Source organism: Rattus rattus, chromosome 7 (assembly GCF_011064425.1).
Source record: "Rattus rattus isolate New Zealand chromosome 7, Rrattus_CSIRO_v1, whole genome shotgun sequence".
NCBI lineage: Eukaryota > Metazoa > Chordata > Mammalia > Rodentia > Muridae > Rattus > Rattus rattus.
This window is the reverse complement of record NC_046160.1, coordinates 115,147,902-115,163,853: the sequence shown is the minus strand read 5'-3', so window position 1 is coordinate 115,163,853 and position 15,952 is coordinate 115,147,902. Positions and strand designations below refer to the sequence as shown.

At 43.9% G+C, this 15,952-nt stretch overlaps 1 protein-coding gene across 2 annotated transcripts; it reads right to left on the bottom strand.

Moving 5' to 3' along the window:
* Positions 1-739: 739 nt before the first annotated feature.
* Serpina5 (serpin family A member 5) lies at positions 740-5,945 on the bottom strand. 2 transcript variants are annotated; one of them, XM_032908865.1, is made up of 5 exons: positions 5,825-5,945; positions 4,906-5,574; positions 3,753-4,023; positions 3,034-3,181; positions 740-1,703 (listed from the first exon to the last, which is right to left on the bottom strand). In XM_032908865.1, the coding sequence occupies exons 2-5, from the start codon at positions 5,531-5,533 to the stop codon at positions 1,518-1,520; spliced, it is 1,233 nt and encodes a 410-aa protein (XP_032764756.1). In that variant the 5' UTR covers positions 5,534-5,574; positions 5,825-5,945; the 3' UTR covers positions 740-1,517. The 2 variants fall into 2 exon arrangements, with proteins under 2 accessions (XP_032764756.1, XP_032764755.1); XM_032908864.1 differs by having other exon boundaries at positions 4,906-5,534; positions 5,843-5,939.
* Positions 5,946-15,952: the final 10,007 nt, after the last annotated feature.

Sequence of the window (15,952 nt, the reverse complement as noted above, 5' to 3'; positions counted from 1 at the left end):
ATGCTCTGCTCTGGGGGCAACTGACCAAAGCACAGTGGGAGAGCTACACACCCAGTCACTCATCTGCTATCAATGTACCAAATTCCCTCATTGACAGAGGACAGGAAGTTGCTGAGACTCAGACTCACCTGAAATGTGTCTTCATTCTGCCTCTTCAGCAGAACCTGAAGCTGAGGGTAGCTGTGGGCTCATAGTTCCCATCAGTTATGCTTTAGATATAAAATGTTCCCTACATGTGTCTGAACACTTGGTCCTCGCTGTGGTGCTGTTCTGGAAGTTATAGGAAACTTTGGGAGATGGGAGCTAGATGGAAGACGTGAATACCTGAAGGATGCACCTTGGGGTTTATAGCCCAGCCTTGCTTTTGTCCCACCTCTGTTTACCGACACACTCAGACGTGAGCAAGCATCCTCACGCTTCTGCTGCCACAGCTGTGAGCCATCCCTGACTCTATGCCTTCCATACCACATCATTCTGAATGATACCCTCAGAAACTCTTAAGTTGCCTCCCATCAAGTGATTGATCACATTGTTGAGAGAATAACCAATGTCTCATTAATCTTGGCTTTATTGGATAAGCCACTTACACCTCAGCAAGCCTCCCTTTCCCTGTCAATCAAACAGAAGTGATGGTGCCTCATGAGGTTCTTTGATGGAAGAAGTACCAGGCACCAACTTTGGAACACAGTTAGTGTCGCTATCCTCAGGGCTATCTCCATAAGGACAATGAGACCCAGTGTTTGCAAAATGCTTTATTGCTATTGCCAAAGTAGAAATCAACAAGTCAGTCTGCAATCCATGTTCTACTATTTACAACAGACCTCTAACATTCAACTGCAGTCAGCCAGGTTTGTGATTTGATACCTTTGTTCATGGTGGGACACTTTTACCCTGATTGCTCAAGTATGCTATTAAACTGAGTTCTTACGTCAACCATGGCTAGCATAGAGCAGCCAACCCCTGTGTAACAATTTCACAGATCACTGAATGGGCTACTTGTTCTGATCATTGACTGGATACTCAAAGAAGCACAGGCCCAGAGAGGAATATTTTCATTTTCGTGTTACATAGCTATTAGCACCATTTCAGAATCTCAGTCCAATGTCCTATCTCAACCATGACGAACTGATAGTTGGTGCTAATAGGTGTGAGACCAGGTTTATAACCATGTTTCCTGGTGGCCTTTATGCTGACCAGCCTCTTGCAGAGCTTTGTAGCGCTAGACTGAGCAAGAGAGGTCTGAGGTCTGGGCATAACTATGTCACAAATATGGTGATAGGACCTTGGAGCAATCAAGTGGCCTCTTTAGCATCAGTGTCAATAATGAAAAATAGAGCAAGAGCACATCTTGCAACTGTGATCAAGGAAGCTTCCACTAGGATATTGATCTTCTCACTTACAACACCTTATTAGTCAATCTACTCTATGAAAATCACTAGCTACCAAGAGGTGGATAGGCTGTAGAATATGCCTGGCTCCTTCTGTATAGGCCTGTGAGTTTCAGAAGGAGTCCCACCTCAGGGCTGAATCACTTTGCCAATGAAATAGAGGTTTGTACCATCCATAATGACCACCAGAAAGGGTCTGGTGAATTCTACCTTCAGAGAGCTCGGTCGAGCAGATCTGGGTGTGAAGAGAACTCCTGTGGAGGCAGCTGCTGTTGTTCCTGACTCGTCTACCTCCACCATGGATTTGTGCACCATCTGCAGGGAGACAGTAGGGCTGGGTTGTGGTGATGCATCATGATAAATGTATTACTTATATTCTAAGAAGATGGAATTTTTGTTCAATCTCACAGCCAGAATTAAACTATATACCCAGAGGTCACTTAGGACTGCTGTCCTACCTTGTACTCAGCCTGTTTGCTTAATTTGCTTTTAAGAGAACAATGGAATAATTATTCTTACTTGCCTTGGGTTTCCCATGCAACCTTAAATTATGCACTCTTTCATGTCCCTGATCTAGAACAATGCATGTGTATTATTTGCTGAGAACAGCAGATATAGACATTGAAAGTAATCTAAAATGAAATCCACTTGTGATCATTAGTTTGTAAACAATGGTATTTATAGTACTGTTTGATGTCTAGGTCAGCTGAAATCAGTGACTTAATCCATTGTAAAATTCTCTTAAAGATTTCTGTGGAGTCTATTCCATCTCCATGTTTTAGTGTGTGTGTGTGTGTGTGTGTGTGTGTGTGTGTGTGTGTGTGTGTGTGTGTGCTTTTCAATAAATAGAGCAAAGTTCTTTGTCAGGGACACACACACACACACAAATGGAAGATTCACAAGACAGCATCCAGACAGGCACAGATTCCTCCAAGGCTAGGTGACAAATATGGGTTTCTATTGTAAGAAGAACAAGACACAACACAAAGGAACATCTTTGAATATCTGGGAAAGAAAGAATCATAATCGGACATAATGGAATGAGCCGGGGTGAAACAGAGTGGAATGCAGTGAGATGGGAGGGAACAGGATCAAAGGTAATGGGAGGAGCTAGGACGAGATGGATAATTAGAACAGGATAGGACAAGATGGGGTGGGATTGTAAGGAATAAAGACTATGAGATGGCTGGGGTAAAATATAATGGGATACTCTCTGGAAAGGGATAGGATAGGGTGGAATGGGAGAGGAGGGGAGGGAGGGATGTGGTGGGATAAGATGAGGTAGGATGGGGTGGAAGGGGAGGGATGGAGTAGGATGAGGTAGGATGAGGTAGGGAGGGGGGATGAGATGGGGTAGGATGAGATGGGGATGGGATGGGGTGGAATGGGAGTGATGAGTTGGGTTCAGAGGAGTCAGGTGGAGTAAGATGAGATGTGGGGAAGGGATGGGGTGGGATGGGATTGGATGAGATGGAGGATAGGATGGGAGGGGTAGGGTGGGATGGTGTATGATGGGTTAGAGTGAGATGGGGTCTAATGGGAGGGCTGGGGCGGGATAGTGTGTGGTAGGGTAGGGGTAATGTGGGGTGAGAAGAGAAGGGATGGTAACTTCTGAAATTAGATGCTCAGGAGCTTCTAAACTCACCTCAGACAACTTAATATTGGGGTGGTCAGTAAGGCCAGACAAGTCAGCATCGGTGGTGAAGATGTCCTGGATGCCCAGCTTGGGGAGGATTTTTTCCAGTTTATAGGTACCGTCAATGGAGAACTTGGGGAGGTAAAGATTTAACTGTCTGGAGAGAGAAGGAGGTCCCTTCTTAGACACCATGAGCTTGCTGACAAATCCTTAGCACCCACTCTCTGTGGCCTCACAGACTTTCTGGAACCTTCCTCTCTGAAGCATCCCTTGCTTTGTATTTAGACTTAGGCTGCTGTTTTGCCTTCTTACTCTAGCTCTGTCCTCTCCTTCCTGCTCCCCTTTCTCTCCCCATTCCCCCCCCCCTCTCTCCAGTGCTCATGGCCATCTCTACTCTCTCTCTCTCTCTCTCTCTCTCTCTCTCTCTCTCTCTCTCTCTGCCTTTATCTGTCTCTACTACCCTCTTAACTCCCCTCCCCATGCCCTTATTAAACTCTATTCTCTACTATAAAAAAATAGACTTAGGCTTCTGGTGTCACCTTAGAACCCCAGCTTTCTGCATCCCTCAAGCTGGGCCAGGTCCTGGGCTGAAGACTTCATGGGAAGCCTTTAGGTTTGGGGCTATCTCACTGCCTGAGGAGTCCTTCCCACTGGTACTATGAGGTCCTGGAGTGTGTCTCCCCTGACATGGGTAGAAGGCTGTGGCCCCCAAATGGCCCAGAGAGTACCTCTTTGTGAACATCTTAAGCCAGTTCCTCAACGTTCTCTCATCCAGGCCATCCTCTACGCGCTTCATCTTGCCCTCGCTGGGAAGAATAAACAGAGCCAAGGTATTGCCTTGGTAAGGGATCCCCACCACCGTGCAGGAAATGTTTTGGTCGAGGATGTAGGAATATATATCTTCGCGGTTCATCATTGGCACCTGAATGGTCTTCTTGGGAGTCACATGGAAATCCATCTTGTGGGTGTTGGTGCTACTGAAGGCCGTCTGCCACTTGGCTAAAGATGAACAAGGGGTAGGAGTAAAAGAGAACTGGGTAAAAAGGAGACCCTTGGCTGTGACTGAAGAGTGGAGACAATCCAAAGAGTGTCTCTACAGAGCAGCCTCAGCAACAGCAGCACCCATACCTCAGAGGCCAAATCCCCTCATAACTCTGGGGTATCCTGAACCTTTAATGTGCCCGTCCTCCTGTCCTCCTAAACTCTTGCTGTGGTGGTTTGAATGAGAATGCGCCCCCCCCCACAGTCTCATATGTTTGAATGCTTTATCTCTGGTTGGTTGAATTGTTCTAGGAAGGATTAGGAGGTGTGACCTCGTCGGCACATATTGGTCTGACTTTGAGAGTGGGCTTGGAGGTTTCAAAAACCCACACCAGCACCCCCTCCCTCTCTGCTGAGTGTTTGTGGATCATACGTAAGCTCTCAGCTACTATGCCAGCACCATGCCTATCTGTGTGCTACCATGCTTCCTACTGTGATGGTCGTAGACCCTGAAATGGTAAGCCAGCCCCAATAAAGTGGTCCTTTAAAAAAAAAATCTGTCCTGACCATTGTGTCTTGGCATGGTGACAGACATTTGCTTTCAGTAGTCTTTGACCCCCTCCTGTTTCCTGCCCTCTTAATCCTGATCAGGTCCTTATCCTGTTTCTAGTGGCTTTGACAGTTGGGGTTGTTTTGTCATGATGGCTATGACAAGGACCAGCTCCTGACTGGTGGATCACTGACAGACTAATAAAGATGCTCTGTCTTACATGGGGCCGCCTTCCTTCCACCCAGCTGGGTGAGTTGCTCTTTTATCAGGGAGGGAATGCTATCTTAGGATAAAAAATAAAAACAGAAAAGAGAAAAGAGAGAAAGTTCAAGTTGGAGCCTAAGGCTTACCTTTGAAGAAGATATAATTTACCACCACCATGACGTGGGTGCTGTCAAGATCCTTGATCAAGTCTACAATCTTGCCGTTGGTCTTCTTGGCTACATAGTCATTGATCTGCTTCTTAGCACTTTCAGGGTTCCCAAAGTTGGTAGAGAACATGTCTGACATGTACAACGTCTTCATGGCACTCAGGAAGTGGTCCCGGATATGTACTGCTGGGTCTGTAAAAAGGGCACTGCCTAGGCTCAGCTGGAGGCCATCACTAGGCTGGCTGAACTGCTGCAGCAGCTGTTGGAAGCCCTTGTGGAGCATATCCTCTTGGCCTTGCTGGAGGCTGAGGCCCAGGCCCTCCAGGATCTGTGCCTTAGTCTTCAAGCCAGACCCCAGGGAGAGCATGCCCAAGCTCATAGACACGCTCATGGGGGAGAAGAAAACATTCTGACCAGGGGCTTCAGAAGCCAAGGCCCTATAGAGCCTGAAGGCAAAGTCTCTGCTTCGGGAAGTCCCCACAGCACCCACAGAGGACTCTTTAGACTTCTTCTTCTCCTTAGAATGGGAGCGTTGGCGGGAAGCCACCCCGTGACTGAAGAACAGCACCAGGCACAGAATGGGGAAGAACCTCATCATGGCTGCCATTCTGAGTGGGAGAAGAGGAAAATGTTCTTGAGAGGGAAGAGCTGTGGGTCAAAGTGAGAGAGACAATAAGTAGGCTGACATCTGCAAAGAGGAAAAGAAGGAAGCTAGGCCATGGGGCTGCAAGGATCAACATGCAATGGAATTCTAGAGAAGAGAGATATCACCATTTTTCCCCCCATAACGTTTTAAGTTTAGGATTTTGCATTGTGCCTCATTCATAGGGTTCCTTGGCTGCAGATTGCCTAGGGGCTATGTTCCACCCACCCACATCCTTAAGGCCATCGGTCCTACCTCGGCAGGTGTACTCACTCTGTATTGTGGTGGCTGAGTGTCTTGACAGGTAGCAGTCCACCTGGCTTATGAGAAGAGAGAGGGCAGAGTGAATTATAGCTGGCAAATGTCATTGATCACAGAGACTCTGTCTCCACCCCATTCCAACTCTGCCCCACTGGGAGCTGGGCTAATCTAAGGCTTTCTCAGGGCCCCTGATAAAAAGACAAAATGAACCTACTTCTGTTTCTTTGTCTGAGAATGTGCCTGTCAGTACCGGTCTGAGACTGAGGCTGGAGCCTTGAAAGTGTTAAGATTTCTGTTCCTGGGACTTGGCTCTTTCCCCCGAAGAGATGGCATTATCAATCCCAAGGCCTCTGTGTGCTCAGTCCGTAATGTTCTTGAGATAACCTGTTTTCCTTCTGCAACATTGTTGATTAGTTTCCCTCTGACTGTGTCCCATTGTATGATAGTTTCTGTGGACTCTGTCTCCTCTTCTCCCCAGTCCTAGTATATAAGGTACTATACTTTTTAAAGACGCTTGCTTGGTATAAGACATAGGTGTGCAGGCAAGACCTCCTGATCCTAAACTGTATCGTCTCCATCTTTTGTTCTCTTTATCTTCTGATCCCCTGATCCTTTCTCTCAGGGCATTGTTACTTTAAAAGAAAAAATAAAATAAATGACCGAACCATCCAAGTCAAGTAGTACCTGAAGAGGGACACCTGAATATGATAAAGAGAGTGAAGTATGGCCATAATTCATAGAGAAATTTAAAAATAAAAAGTGTCCCCAGAAAGACCACCTGGAGGAAGGAGTAGAAACTTCAGGAGTAAAATAAGGGATAGGAAAGTCATCTTCTTAACATAATATTGTTATTATTTGGGAATTTGATGGAATGTATCCCATCCCCCTTACTTCCCAGCACCCCAAGCCCACTCCCCACCTCTTGTGCCCCTCCAAAAAAAGATTAAAAAAAGTTTGTGTTGTCTATATACTCACTGGAGCATGGTCAGACTCCTGGTGGCCAGCCCCTTAAAGATGAGTGAGCCCCTCCCATCTCTGTGCCCACCAGGAGCCATCTACTGTGGAGAGCTTCTATATCCTTATCCTTACAAAAACCTGCTTGGTTTTGCCAGATTTCTCTCCACTACAGCATAGGTGTAAGGGTTGGAGATAAGGGCCTTTGTGGGCTGTGTATGGGAGGTGTGTGTGTGTGTGTGTGTGTGTGTGTGTGTGTGTGTGTGTGTGTGTGTGGTGTGTGTGTGTGTGTGTGTTGTGTGTGTGTGTGTGTGTGTGTGTGTGTGTGTGTGTGTGTGTGTGTGTGTGTGTGTGTGTGTGTGTGTGTGTGTGTGTGTACACAGTCAAAACTCACAGCCACTGCTACACAGATTTCGGAACCCAGGTTCAGACAACGTGCCCAGGCTCCTAGACACAACAGTCCTTCATTGACCTGCCTTTGCCTGAAGAGATGATTGCTCTAAAACCTCTTTCCCAGTCAATTTTACATTAAAAAATAAATCAAAAAGGAGATTTATCTACATGACTATTAAAAAGTCTCATGATATTTAAAAAATAGAAAATGTTATAAAAATAAAGCTATTTTACATGTTATTAAAAATATCATAAAGATAAAAGATACAGTATTAAAATATGAAAGACCTGAGATGAAAATATTTTAATGAAAATTTATATATACAGAAATAAATTATGTTAATAAATAATGATTTACATAAAGATTGAGGTAGATATATGTAGGTGAACTATATAAAATTGAAAGGGTTATGTTATAAAGTTCTGAGTAAGTTATTTAAATATAAAAAACTTAAATATATACAATTTAAAGTTTTTAAGGCTTGAGATTAGCAATTTTTTAAAAAACATGTTTGTCAAATTAAGATTTATTTAAAATTATCTTGCTACTAAAATATTGCATGATAGCTAAAAATATCAGACCAGTGTCATTGGCCTTCTGGGTGCCTCTCACCGGAAGCTCTACACTTCTCTCTTTAACTATATTTGGCCATCACCTTCTTTCTATTTGTCACTAGCAGGTCAATAAGAATGTCCCCCTTTCATCTGGAAAGAGATGCGATGTACAGTTATCATCAGTTCAATCATCGCTTGATGATAGAATTTTCCAGCCTCTAATCACTCCTAAGTTGCCCCACTGTGTGGGCGTTTCCCAGTAAACAATGAAAATCTGGTGCCCTGGCTTCAGAATGGAATTTCCCCTTGGGTGGTATAATCCGCAGTTTCTATAGAACGCTGTGCCCCTGGGTGGATGACCTGAGACTCTGGTCCACTTGTCCTAGAGATGCTTACCCCATCTGGATAAAGATAACTTCCTAGAACTCTCTCATTGGCCACGACCTGTTACAATGTCTCCAGAAAAAGAGACTTAACAGACCGATTGCTATTAGCCACAGACGTGGGCAATAAAATCATTTCTGGGACTTTTGAAAGAGAGAGACAACTATAATATGGACATACCCTTTATGCCTGGGCTCACTGCTTAATGTTAACCCTCCCTGCAATGTGACTTGATGTGGGGGTCCTTTTAGTCTAGAGAACAGGGGTGGGGAAGGACACTTCTAAATTGCATGTATCAATTGTTCTCTCTCATTGTAGAGATTCCCCATCTGAGCGGACCAGATTTATTGCCCCAAAATTCAACCCCTGTGGCATCTTTCAACACTCATTCAGTATTATGATTGGAGTAGTTACATTGGCGATTCTTGTGGTTATGCTAGGAGACATTTATCAGTTTCAGAAAAAAATAAAGTCAGACATTCAGAAACAAGTTACTCATTTAGATTTAAATAAAAAGTGAACCAAGACATTTTGTGTCATGTCATCTTCAAAAAAAAATAAATAAAAACCAAAAAATAAAAACCTCAGGACAAACGGCCGTGTAACCTTGGTGCCAAGTTCACTCTGTACCTGTGGCTCCCAACCTCTCCAGCCCTTGGCTTTCGCTTCCCTTCTCCCAGCTTCTGATTCCTTTATAAGCCTGCTATTGCAGTCACATGCTCCTGCTCCCCCTTGCCCCATCCCTTGATCCCTGTGTCCCCTCCCCTCCTCTCTCTTCTCCTCTCGCTCCTCGTCTCCCACCCACCCACCCCTGCCCCGGTTTAGTCTACTGATCATGTTTATTGATCTATTACCTTCTCTCCATTCTCTGGACTCTTCCAAACACCTCCACCTCTCCTCGTCTCTACAACAAAATCACTCCTCTCCGCCATACCTTGGAGAAGTCGCGTCACGTGCTGGTGCTGGAAACCAGGGAGGAACATACATGAGCTTCCCTCCAAGGGGCGCAGCGTTTCCTAACTGAACCAAACTGTTGATTCAACTCTCTTAAGGCATGCATGGCTCATTCGTTTCTGCTGGTTTCTGCCACCCAACACATTTGACTCCAAATTCTAGAAAACACGTTCTCAGCTGCTTCTTCCTTCCCTCCACCTCCAACTCTCCTCACTTCTGCCTCTTGAAGCCTGCTATACCCTCCAGGATGCCCACCACCTTGGTATCTCTCTACTAAGACACTTACCCCTCTTCCTTGCTTGGAACCCTCCCTTTCCCCAAAAGCCTCACCTCTTCAGCTATCTTTCTCCTCTACCTGTTCTAACCACTAGTCTCTCCTCCTCTACTGGGTAAGTGTCACCCAGAGCTGCCTATTTTGTCTCTGTTGGATTACTACAAAAGCCACATTGGCATGCTCACCATACTGAGCCCCTATCATGAGAAAAAGGATGCCTCTCATCTGTGATTTGGGACATTTCTCTCTGAAAAGTCTCTCAGTCCACTTGGGGGACAACCAGAATTCTTTATACCCTTCCTGTCCCTAAATAGCCCTTCCTCTCTTCTTCCTCAGATTCAGGTATTTTACTAAAGCCTCATTGTGTTACTGCAAACAGGTTGGCCTTGATACAGCCCAATAGCCTAAAAACTGTCACCTTCAGTTTTCAGACTCGCTCATATGGTAACGACTTCGGTACAAACAAAACATCTCCAAATCTCTTATATCTAAACTTTCTCTGTTCTACACCTCCAAATGTCTCTAAGCTTATTCTGCTGTCTGCTCTTGAAAATCCTTTATCTTTATGATTTCTTCATTCTCTGCCCTCAAAAACTTCTCTTAAAACTACTATGTAAACTCTGTCTCAAGATTTATAAGATTTTGGGGTGTGTACAGTTGTTAAAAATCTATAACAAAATTCGATAGCTAAAAAACTATACACATACGCAATCTTGATTTGCTACAGCCTATTACATGAGATTCAACTCTTATTTAGGAAAAATAGTTGTCGCTTACCTGCCTCTTGGCAAATGACATCATCAGGATGAAAGCCAACAAGTGGTTGACAGCCATCTTTACTAAGTTTAAAAAAAAAAGAGTACATGTCACATGACTTTAACCACCATCTTCATTAAGAAGACCACATGGTATAAACCAATTAAAGCAGCACTCACAAAACTTAGTCTCATTAAGCTCTCTGCATACCATTGTGTCTCCTCTCTAGACTAAGGAGGCAGCAGCCGCTCTCCAGAATATTTTGGGTAAGGATGAATTTCTGTACAATGATGAACTCCTCGGGTTACAAAGGGTAACCAGGTTGACAGACACTGACTTAGAGGTACATGTCTGACTAGTTATGTTTCTGCTAACTGATCAATACCCAGCTCGTAGACAATTTTAGATAAGGAACCACAGGGTATGGTTGCTAACTGAGGTGGTGAATCCCTAAGATCTATTCACGTTAAGAATAGCAACTGACTCTAGCCAGAGCAATCAGACAACAAAAGGAGATCAAGGGGATACAGATTGGAAGAGAAGAAGTCAAATTATCACTATTTGCAGATGATATGATAGTATATTTAAGTGACCCCAAAAGTTCCACCAGAGAACTACTAAACCTGATAAACACTTTCAGCAAAGTGGCTGGGTATAAAATTAACTCAAATAAATCAGTAGCCTTCCTCTATGCAAAAGAGAAACAAGCCAAGAAAGAAATTAGGGAAACAACACCCTTCATAATAGTCCCAAATAATATAAAATACCTCGATGCGACTTTAACTAAATAAAAGATGTGTATGATAAGAACTTCAAGCCTCTGAAGAAAGAAATTGAAGAAGACCTCAGAAGATGGAAAGATCTCCCATGCTCATGGATTGGCAGGATTAATATAGTAAAAATGGCCATTTTACCAAAAGCGATCTACAGATTCAATGCAATCCCCATCAAAACACCAATCCAATTCTTCAGAGAGTTAGACAGAACAATTTGCAAATTCATCTGGAATAACAAACAACCCAGGATAGCTAAAACTATCCTCAACAATAAAAGGACTTCTGGGGGAATCACTATCCCTGAATTCAAGCAGTATTACAGAGCAATAGTGATATAAACTGCATGGTATTGGTACAAAGACAGACAGATAGACCAGTGGAATAGAATTGAAGTCCCAGAAATGAACCCACACACCTATGGTCACTCGATTTTTGACAAAGGAGCCAAAACCATCCAATGGAAAAAAGATAGCATTTTCAGCAAATGGTGCTGGTTCAACTGGAGGTCAGCATGTAGAAGAATGCAGATTGATCCATGCTTATCACCCTGTACAAAGCTTAAGTCCAAGTGGATCAAGGACCTCCACATCAAACCAGATACACTGAAACTAATAGAAAAAAAAGTGGGGAAGCATCTCGAACACATGGGCACTGGAGAAAATTTCCTGAACAAAACACCAATGGCTTATGCTCTAAGATCAAGAATCCACAAATGAGATCTCATAAAACTGCAAAGCTTCTGTAAGGCAAAGGACACTGTTGTTAGGACAAAATGACAATCAACAGATTGGGAAAAGATCTTTACCAATCCTACAACTGATAGAGGGCTTATACCCAAAATATACAAAGAACTCAAGAAGTTAGACCGCAGGGAGATAAATAACCCTATTAAAAATGGGGTTCAGAGCTAAACAAAGAAATCACAGCTGAGGAATGCCGAATGGCTGAGAAACACCTAAAGAAATGTTCAACATCTTTAGTCATAAGGGAAATGCAAATCAAAACAACCCTGAGATTGCACCTCACACCAGTGAGAATGGCTAAGATCAAAAACTCCAGTGACAGCAAATGCTGGCGAGGATGTGGAGAAAGACGAACACTCCTCCACTGTTGATGGGATTGCAGACTGGTACTACCATTCTGGAAATCAGTCTGGAGGTTCCTCAGAAAATTGGACATTGAACGACCTGAGGACCCAGCTATACCTCTCTTGGGCATATACCCAAAAGATGCCCCAACATATAACAAAGACACATGCTCCACTATGTTCATAGCAGCCTTATATATAATAGCCAGAAGCTGGAAAGAACCCAGATGCCCTTCAACAGAGGAATGGATACAGAAAATGTGGTACATCTACACAATGGAATATTACTCAGCTATCAAAAACAATGACTTTATGAAATTCATAGGCAAATGGATAGAACTGGAAAATATCATCCTGAGTGAGGTAACCCAATCACAGAAAAACACACATGGTATGCATTCATTGATAAGTGGCTATTAGCCCAAATGCTTGAATTACCCTAGATGTACAGAACACATGAAACTGAAGAAGTATGACCAAAATGCAAATGCTTCACTCCTTCTTTAAAAGGGGAACTAGAATACCCTTGGCAGGGAATAGGGAGGCAAAGTTTAGAACAGAGGCAGAAGGAACACCCATTCAGAGCCTGTGTCCCACATGTGGCCCATACATATACAGCCACCAAACTAGATAAGATGGATGAAGCAAAGAAATGCAGGCCGACAGGAACCAGATGTAGATCTCTCCTGAGAGACACAGCCAGAATACAGCAAATACATAGGCGAATGCCAGCAGCAAACCACTGAACTGAGAACGGGACCCCCCATTGAAGGAATCAGAGAAAGGACTGGAAGAGCTTGAAGGGGCTCAAGACCCCATATGAACAATGCCAACCAACCAGAGCTTCCAGGGACTAAGCCACTACCCAAAGACTATACATGGACTGACCCTGGACTCTGACCTCATAGGTAGCAATGAGTAGCCTAGTAAGAGCACCAGTGGAAGGGGAAGCCCTTGGTCCTACCAAGACTGAACCCCCAGTGAACGTGATTGTTGTGGGGAGGGTGGTAATGGGGGGAGGATGGGGAGGGGAAGCAAGAGGAGGGGAAAGGGTTAGGGGGATGTTGGCCTGGAAACCAGGAAGGGGAATAACAATCGAAATGTAAATAAGAAATACTCAAGTTAATAAAGATAAAAAAAGAAAGAATAGCAACTGACTTGAAAATGTATGTTTGGCTGCTTCATCTTTGCTAACTCTGTTAAGACTTAACCATTTGGACAAAGTGAGCCATTCAAGAAACTATAATATTCTTCAATGGTGAGCTACTAACACATGAAAAAATGAAGTGCTGTAGTCCGTATTCATGGTTTAAAGTTTTATTTTTTATTTTTATTTATTCACTTTGCATCCTGCTCACTGCTCTCCCTTCCTCATCATCCCCTCCCACAACCCTCCCCCTGCCCCTCTTCCTTTTCTCTGAGAAGGTGCAGGCTTCACCTGGGTATCCTCCCACTATGGCACATCAAGTCTCTGTGAAGCTAGGAGCATCCTCTACCACTGAGGCCTAACAAGGAAGCTGAGCTAATAGAACAGATCCCACGTCCAGGCAACAGCATTTGTGATAGCTGTTTCCCTCTGGTTTTTCAGAATCCACATGAAGACCAAGCTGCACATCTGCTACATATGTGCAGGGAGGCCTTGGTCTAGCCCGTGTATGTTCTTTGGTTGCTGGATCTGTCTGTGACATCCAGTTAGACCAGCTTGAAGATGCTTTCTTTTTGTATGATTTTGATTTCTTTGTCGAAAAGAAAATCAAATGTCCATAGGTGTGTGGGTCTTTGTTTCGATACCATTAATCAACATGTCTGTTCCTATACCAATACTATTCAGTGTTTATTACTATTGCCCTTTAGGACAGCTTGAGATCAGGGATGGTGATATCTTCAGAAGTTACTTTATTGTTTAGGATTATTTTTGCTATCCTGGATGTTTTGCTTTTCCATATGAAGTTGAGGATTGTTCTTTCCAAGTCCTGTAAAGAATTGTGTTGGAATATTGATTGGGATTGCATTGAATCTGTAGATTGCTTTTGGTAAGTTGGCCATTTTTACTATATTTATCCTACCAATCCATGAGCATGGGAGACCTTTCCATCTTCTTATACCTTCCTCAATTTCTTTCTTCAGTGACTTGAAGTTCTTGAGCAGACTGCTAGCCACTAAAGCTTTACTTTTGATGCTAAAGAATCTTCAATTAAGTCTTCAACTCAAATCTTTAAGGCTCAAACTTAACAGAGATAAAACTGTAAAATCTTGATCTTATAAAAGCTCCTAACTTGCTCTAAACTGTTAATGATAGACATCTATGTGCAATCTCTCTACATATACAACCCGCTTGACAGAGGAAAGAGTATTAAATGCTTTTGACTCAGAAACATTGTTTGGGGTCCCCAAGCCTTTGTTTTGACTCCAAGGTATGAGTCTACTGCTATTCCTACAATGAGGATTTTGGTGCAGATTACAAACAATGGCAATGTTAACATATCTAATATTTCCATTTCTTTTGTAAACTTAGAGTTCTTGTGAGGTTCAGGGACTTGACTAGGATCTATTTGTTACAGGTCAGACTCCAAATAACTGCCTCTGTTAATGAACAGCCTAAGCTTCCCCATTTACTGCCTATTCCTAAAGGTGGGATCTCTCTCTCTCCTCTTTTCTCCATCTTGAGACACCCACTTCCTGCTGAAAATAACAGGACCCCAGGTCTGGAAGTTTCAAGTGTAGAAACAAGATAAAGACACTCAGAGTCCTCAATGGAAGGAGAGTAAACTAATTCTGCGTCCTTGCTCAGGTGTGGACTTGTCAAGGTCAGCCTGTGGCTGGGGCCTGAAAAGAGTTAAGAGTTTAGCACTTATTTTTTCCCCCCTGAGGAAACTGGCATTATCCATTTCAAGGCCTGTAATACTCTTAAGATACCTTGTGCTCCCTTGCACAGTGTTATTTGATTAGATCTTCACTGGTCTAGTTCCTCTGCATGCCAGTTTTTGCTGGCTTTGAACCCCTTCGCCCCTGGACATAGATATAAGATACTGTGCTTCTTCATGAGCTTGTGTGGCATAGGACAAAGCTTGTGCAAGCTTATCCCAAGCTTTATCTCCTGTCTTCTACCTTCTGATCGCCTAGCTCCTCTATCCTAGAACCCTGTCATTGAAGAATGTCCTGCTGGCCCAGATCACAACCCCAGCCTGCACTCTCTTGTCCTAGAAGGCATCCAGACAGTTTCAAATAAAGTGGCCCAAGACAGAGGCTCTCTTCAGGTTATCCAGTCACTGCTTTCCAAACCCACTTCAGTCACCATTGCCTGGCTCTGTGGGCACTCCAGGAAATAGGAGTGCCAGGCTACTTCAGACTGACATTACAGAGGCAAGGGACATCAGGACTCCATCCCTTTTCCAGACTCAACGCCTTCATTTTCTACAGTTTCTCATGGACCCAGGGAAAAGGGCTTTGAACCACTTCCCTCCAGCCAGTGTTCTTGCTAGATAACAATCCCATCAGTCTGATAATGGTTGAAAAAAAAAAGCCTTGTGATGGCAGAGACACAGGGGGTCATTGTGTCTATCTTGTATCTCCTAATCACCCAAATGAGGCCCAGAGAGCAGAAGGGAATGTTCCAGACTAGGCATCAGATTATAGCACAGTGTCTGGATGGCTGACAGTGCCCTTTGCACCCAGGGCTTCTGTGGGCCTTGTGGGGTTGTCTTTTTCTCTCTTGAAACCAGGGTTCACTCATTCACTCTTCCCAACATTGCAGAAGGTTTCCAAGACCTGGTACAGAGTACTGGCTCAGGCCTTGTGACATTTCCAAGGATCCCATGCCAGGGCCTTGTAGTTGCTTGCAGAAGGTGGAGCTGGAAAATCCCAGTATAGGTCAGGTATGATGAAGAAATTCTCAAGATAGACACCAGTCCAGTGAGCACCTACATAGCTTCAGGGCACTTACCTGTCTCTCTCTTTGACGTCAAGTCTCAGTGATTCCCTCTTCTAGG

Coding starts and splice junctions, on each gene's coding strand:
- Serpina5 (XM_032908864.1), bottom strand. CDS start 5,937: ATGACATTTGCCAGCTATAATTCACTCTGCCCTCTCTCTTCTCATAAG. Junction 5,535..5,842: donor CTCAGCCACCACAATACAGA/GTGAGTACACCT, acceptor TCTCCCACTCAG/AATGGCAGCCATGATGAGGT. Junction 1,704..3,033: donor CCAATATTAAGTTGTCTGAG/GTGAGTTTAGAA, acceptor GTCTCCCTGCAG/ATGGTGCACAAATCCATGGT.